Source organism: Lontra canadensis, unplaced genomic scaffold (assembly GCF_010015895.1).
Source record: "Lontra canadensis isolate GAN:19392208 unplaced genomic scaffold, GSC_riverotter_1.0 scaffold16, whole genome shotgun sequence".
In the NCBI taxonomy this organism is placed as follows: domain Eukaryota; kingdom Metazoa; phylum Chordata; class Mammalia; order Carnivora; family Mustelidae; genus Lontra; species Lontra canadensis.
The window spans coordinates 4,124,418-4,130,226 of record NW_022631010.1 but is presented as its reverse complement, the minus strand read 5'-3'; the positions used below and the strand labels follow the sequence as shown (position 1 = coordinate 4,130,226).

Genomic DNA, 5,809 nt, shown 5'->3' with positions numbered 1-5,809 from the left:
TAGAAGAGTTATAAATAAACAATATCAGAAATGGAAAAAGGGACATCACTACATATCTTATAGGCATTAAAAAGAAAAGGAAGATAATTATTTTAGGCTGATACAGGTTTAAAAACCTTAATAAAATGGGAGAACTACTAAAAGCAAAAATATGAGTTGACTAAAAAATTGCCATTTTCCTTTAAATTTTATAGAAACCTAACCTATAATTTTAAAATTTCCTATAAGAAGCATAACAAATAGCATGGAGGACATGGGGAGTTAGGAGAAGGGAGCTGGGAGAAATTGGAAGGGGAAGTGAACAATGAGAGACTATGGACTCTGAAAAACAATCTGAAGGGTTTGAAGAGGTGGGGGGGGTGGGAGGTTGGGGGAACCAGGTGGTGGGTATTAGAGAGGGCACGGACTGCATGGAGCACTGGGTGTGGTGCAAAAACAATGAATACTGTTATGCTGAAAATAAAAAATAATAAAAAATAAAATTAAATTAAATTTAAAAAAAGAAGTTGAATCTCAGTGGATTCTATCAAACATTCAATAAAGAAATAACATGAGAATCTCTTAGATAAATAATGAAAAAAAGAGTATGACTAAACTGATTCTGTGTTTAATTTTTAAAATCTAATGAACTTTTTTTTAAAAAAAGAAGAGTTTTAGGTGTATAGAAGAGATACAAAGACAGTACAGAGAGCTTCTGTGTATTCATCAACCGGTTTCCCTTATTATTAACATCTTACATACCATGGTACATTTGTCACAGCTAAGTACATTGCTATTAACTAAGCTCTACACTATTCCAGCTTCATTAGTTTTTCCTTACTGTCCTTTTCCTATTCAGGAGTTCATCTGGAATATCACATTACTTTAGCTGTCATGTCTCCTTATCTTTCTCTGGTCTTTGACAGTTCCTCAGAAATTTGTTTTTGATGAATTTGACAGATTTGAGGAGTACTGGTTAGATATTTTGCAGAATGCCATTGTATTTGGGTTTTTCTGAAGATTTTTCTCACTGTTAGACTGGGGTTATGGATTTTAGGGAGGAAGACAGCAAAGGCGAAGTGCCATTCTTATTACATCATTTCACTTGCTCATGCTATGAACATGATTTCTCCATAGAATTTGAAGTTATCCATTGTAAAGTTATCTTTTTGCCCCTTTCCATACTCTATTATTAGGAGTCAAGTCACTAAACACAGCACTCACTGAAGGGAGAGAGGCAAAGCTTCACCTCCTTGAGGCGGGAGTATCAACATAAATTACTTGGAGTTCCTCTGTACAGGAAATCTGTCTTTTCTCACCAATTTATTTTGTTTAGTTATTTTTCAGATCAGTATGGACTCATGGATATTTATTTCTATATTGTTTTATAATACAATGCTATGTTATTTTATTGCTCAAATTGTCCCAACTTTGGTCATTCAAAATTCATTCAATGTGACTTATGTGTCTCAATAACATGCCCAGCCTTCTGATTTTTAAAGCACTTCCTTGCTTTCTGACACTACAAGATGCTCTGGGCTCATCATGTATATTCTCTGCCCCAACCCTAAAAAAGGAGGTAAGAAGTAATTAATAGAACAAATGCCACAAATCTGTGTGGTGGATGTTACATTGGTGAAATGACATAAGAAACAAAACTGTAAAATGAGTGTGAAATGTAGTTGGAAAGGAAATTTTTCACATTAATCATAATCAGAAGCTGTATCTGTAAGAGTTAGGTGGACTATTTACATGGATTATCATTATGTCATCTTGCTTATCTAGATGGCAATAAAGTCTCATGCAATACTGCAATTGAAACCAATTTCTAAATCCTTTGCATTTCCTCCAAACTCCAAAGAGCTCCAATCACCAAAAGGATCCATTACTAGTGGTAACATACAAAACATCAACAACAAAGGAACAACTAAAAACTTCTGTCTTGGAGTTACATGTTTATTTCTGCCTATAACTTATATAGTGTGCTCCAGATAGTGAAATTTTCTATCTTTCCAGCTTGCTGCTTTTACACAGAAGCTGAAGAAATTAGATTTCCTGATAGTTCATCTTTGGGAACTCCATTCATCAACCAAACAAAGTGCATGTATATTCTCCTGAAATGTCCTGTTTGTTACAATTTCTTTCCATTTGTTGATTTTTTTAAAAAAAGAGTCTATCCATCTATTTGACAGAGAGATCACAAGTAGGCAGAGAGGCAGGCAGAGAGAGAGAAGAAAGCAGGTTCCGCACTGAGCAGAGAGTCCGATGTGGGGCTCGATCCCAGGACCCCTGGATCATGACCTGAGCGGAAGGCAGAGGCTTAACCCACTGAGCCACCCAGGTGCCCCGCATTTGTTGATTTTATTCTGTTCATGCAAACTCTTCTCACGAACACCCACTGGTTGAAATCCTACACATTTCAGAAGGCACCACTATAATCTTAAACTCACTTGGGATTTTCCCTGAATACTTGGTTTCACCTTTCCCTCTCTTGAATTCCATGACAACTTTCCTGAGTTTCTTGTTCCAGTCTTCCATGTTACAGATTTTTTAGTGCGCTGATTATATCCCCTTTCCAAGGGGGGAGATTCTGAATTGTCCTTATCAGTTCATCCCTTGGTATATTGAGTGTTCAGTCTCTTAAAGAACAAACGAGTCAGAAAACAGCTTTATTAGAATCTGATGTAAGGTCATTTGGGGGGGTCAAGGATTAAGAAGGGAAAAGATGTGGAGATCTTCACCTTACTTTATTGGAGTAGGGTGAGAAATAAAGGAAAGGAAAATTATGCTGGATTTATGTAGAATTTGCCTTGGGTCTTAGATAATCTTCTAAAAGTGTATCATCATATTGAGGGAAAGTCATTGCATATGTCCTTGGCTTTGGAGGAGGTGGCTTTGTAATTTTTCTACGTGCTTCCAATTCCACGATATTGAGGCAACAGTATCTTCCATTTTCACATAGTACTTGACGTATTTCACTTATTCTGCATATTTTCCTGCAATATCCTTGTATATATTCACCCCAGCATCTCTTAAGTTGTTCAGCTACTGTGCATATAAAGAAAAGGCCAAGATCAATGTTTGAGACTAAAAGGAAACTTTGGTAATGGGGAAGACAGATGATGTTTATAGGGGTTAAGTGTATGGGAGATCCACAGGCATATACTCATAATAAGATCCAAAGAAGGATGCTCCGAGAAGGTAAACCTCAGTGTTTATGTATAACTGATCACTCATATTTATTTTCTCTTGGGTTTTGAACTTCCATCCTATATCTGGTGGATTTCTTCAAGAGCATCAGATCTTGTTTTGGAAAATGAAGGAACTAAAACTTTGATTTCAGGCTATGGAACTGTATACTCCCATCTGGGAACCTCAACACATCTGTCTCCATTTGAATGCTCCCAGGGCACTACCTTTTTACTACTGCCCCACTTCTAGTGCCCAGAGAACAACAATTTGTTCCTATGTATTTATATATGAGTCAGATTATGCTTTTGGGTTCATACTCACTACCATGGTCTAGAAGGACTGTCTTATTGTCCAGTCAGTTATTTTTTCCCTTATAATCTTCCTTTTAATTCTCAGCATTGTACGTTTTTGCCACTGCATATCTTTCTTTGGCTTCTGTGTCATCACAATAATCTTGGACTTGTTTTACTCTCTCTGAGTCCTCATTTTCCTTCCACCCCTAGAAGCAAGAATTTCTCAGTCCCAGAACTTTGCTCACCTTGATATATATTCTTTTCTTTAGTGATCCTAAATACTTTCAGTGATCTACAGAATTAAGATGTTCAGATTTTGGCTCTGGGCTTGTACAGTCCCCTGAGATAGAGCCTAGATGGATTCCACCAAGAGCATCAGGTTTTTTTTGCTGAGGCCAGCAAAGATGCTGCCTCTAACTCCAGATTCTAGAACTCCTTTCTTTGATTCTTAGGAGTTTGATGGGCCAGGGACAGACCATTACTAATTCTATAAGAAGAGTCAAATATAAGAGATCTGCTTTTGAAAGAGGAAGGAAAACTAAATTTTAAGTTCTTAGTATGTGTCAAACCTTATGCTAGATGACTTACAAATCTTATTTAGTAAAGCCTCCAGGATCCATGTGTCATTACCTGCACAAATGAGGAAACTGAGGCTTAGAGAGGCTTTACCATTTATCTGAGGTTGACAAACTAGTAGACATTGAAAGCATATTTCTCAAACCTGACTCCAAAGATTGTGCTTCCTTCACTATTTACACTCTGTAGACTAAAATATATGTTGGAGTGGATGAAAACATGGCTGGGTGTAAATAAAAACTGTATCCAAATAAATAAAGGCATTCCTAGATATTGGGCTCATTCCTTTCTATAATGAGACCTTCTCAGAAGAAAATTATGGCCTCATTTCTTTTTTTATTTTTTTAAGATTATTTATTTATTTATTTATTTATTTGACAAAGAAAGATCACAAGTAGGCAGAGAGGCAGGCAGAGAGAGAGGAGGAAGCAGGCTCCCTGCTGAGCAGAGAGCCTGATTTGGGGCTCGATCCCAGGACCCTGGGGATCATGACCTGAGCAGAAGGCAGAGGCTTTAACCCACTGAGCCACCCAGGCACCCTATGGCCTCTTTTCAATTCTGTAAATACTACTTCTTAAGAACATACAATGGTTATAAAAAAAATAAATAAAAGAACAGTGCTATGGTAGAAGGCATCAGGAAGAGGAAATTTCTGGCAACATTGGGTAGACTTCAGGCATTCCAAGGGGCCCTATCTCCTAACTACCATGAAGTATGAAATTCCCTTTCTTCTTGGAAATACTCTATTTCTGGAAAGCTCTGGATTACCTTTGGACTTCTGGAACAGCAGAATTGCAATGATCAGGAGGAGCTTCATGGCCAGACTTCCCATAAGAGGTGGCAGACAAAGCTTTTTGTCCAGTAAGTTGCACACTATGTCACCTTCCTCAGAGACTTGGATTCTTATGCACCAAACTAGAACAGATGGTATGATATGAAGTGTGTTCCTAAACGCCTGAACTGTGGACTTTGCACCACGTAGGTAGGCACAGGAAATTTGAGGTTACCCACTTTACTCCCACATGGAATTCAGAGACACAGCATGTTCTATCTCATCCCATGTGATGCCTTCTGTAGGCTGTAGACTGCTGGTGAGAATAATCTGTGCTTTCTCTACTTTGGCTCTCTACCCTGCTAGACCAGGGTAGACATGTGTTCACTTCTAAGTGTGAATAATGTAATATAAATAATGAGGGCTATTCCATTTACTGCATTCATCTAAGTCTAGGATCTCTGAGTGTTGTGTCTATCACTTCAGTCCATCCAAATGGTAGCTGATTTTCATCCCCATATCTTAGATAAGTTTAATTACTCACAGACAAGCAATATACAGTGATAGGCGAATAATAGAATAACTAAAATACAATTTCATTTAGAGTCAGCAAGGAGGAGAAAAGATAGAGATAACATAGCATATAGCATCATCCTGATGGACAACAGCAAGGGTTTCTTTCCTACCAGTGTAGAGAATTCTTTAGTTTGTATTCTCTCTGTTCTGCTCTTTGGGAAGATGTCTCTAGTCCATTGACCTCAGTGGCCATTTTTCTTGGAGGAGGTTTGGGGAGAATTATTCTGGGAGATGTGTTACTTTAGCAACACATTTCCTACTAGTGCAGGTTTAGAAAACTATACAAATGATTTTGTTACCCAGACTTTGATTTCTATGCCATTGTAACTCTTTGAAAGATAACACACTTCATTTCGAATTACTTTCAGTCATTTTCATGTCTAACCAATCAACAAATCATTTTGAATCAGGAAATTCATTT

The 5,809-nt window shown here is 37.5% G+C and overlaps 1 protein-coding gene across 1 annotated transcript; it reads right to left on the bottom strand.

Annotated features, from left to right (window-relative positions):
• Positions 1 to 2,773: 2,773 nt before the first annotated feature.
• On the bottom strand, positions 2,774 to 4,857 carry DEFB127 (defensin beta 127). The gene is made up of 2 exons (XM_032859373.1): positions 4,809 to 4,857; positions 2,774 to 3,027 (listed from the first exon to the last, which is right to left on the bottom strand). The coding sequence occupies exons 1-2, from the start codon at positions 4,855 to 4,857 to the stop codon at positions 2,774 to 2,776; spliced, it is 303 nt and encodes a 100-aa protein (XP_032715264.1).
• Between the last annotated feature and the right edge of the window lie 952 nt (positions 4,858 to 5,809).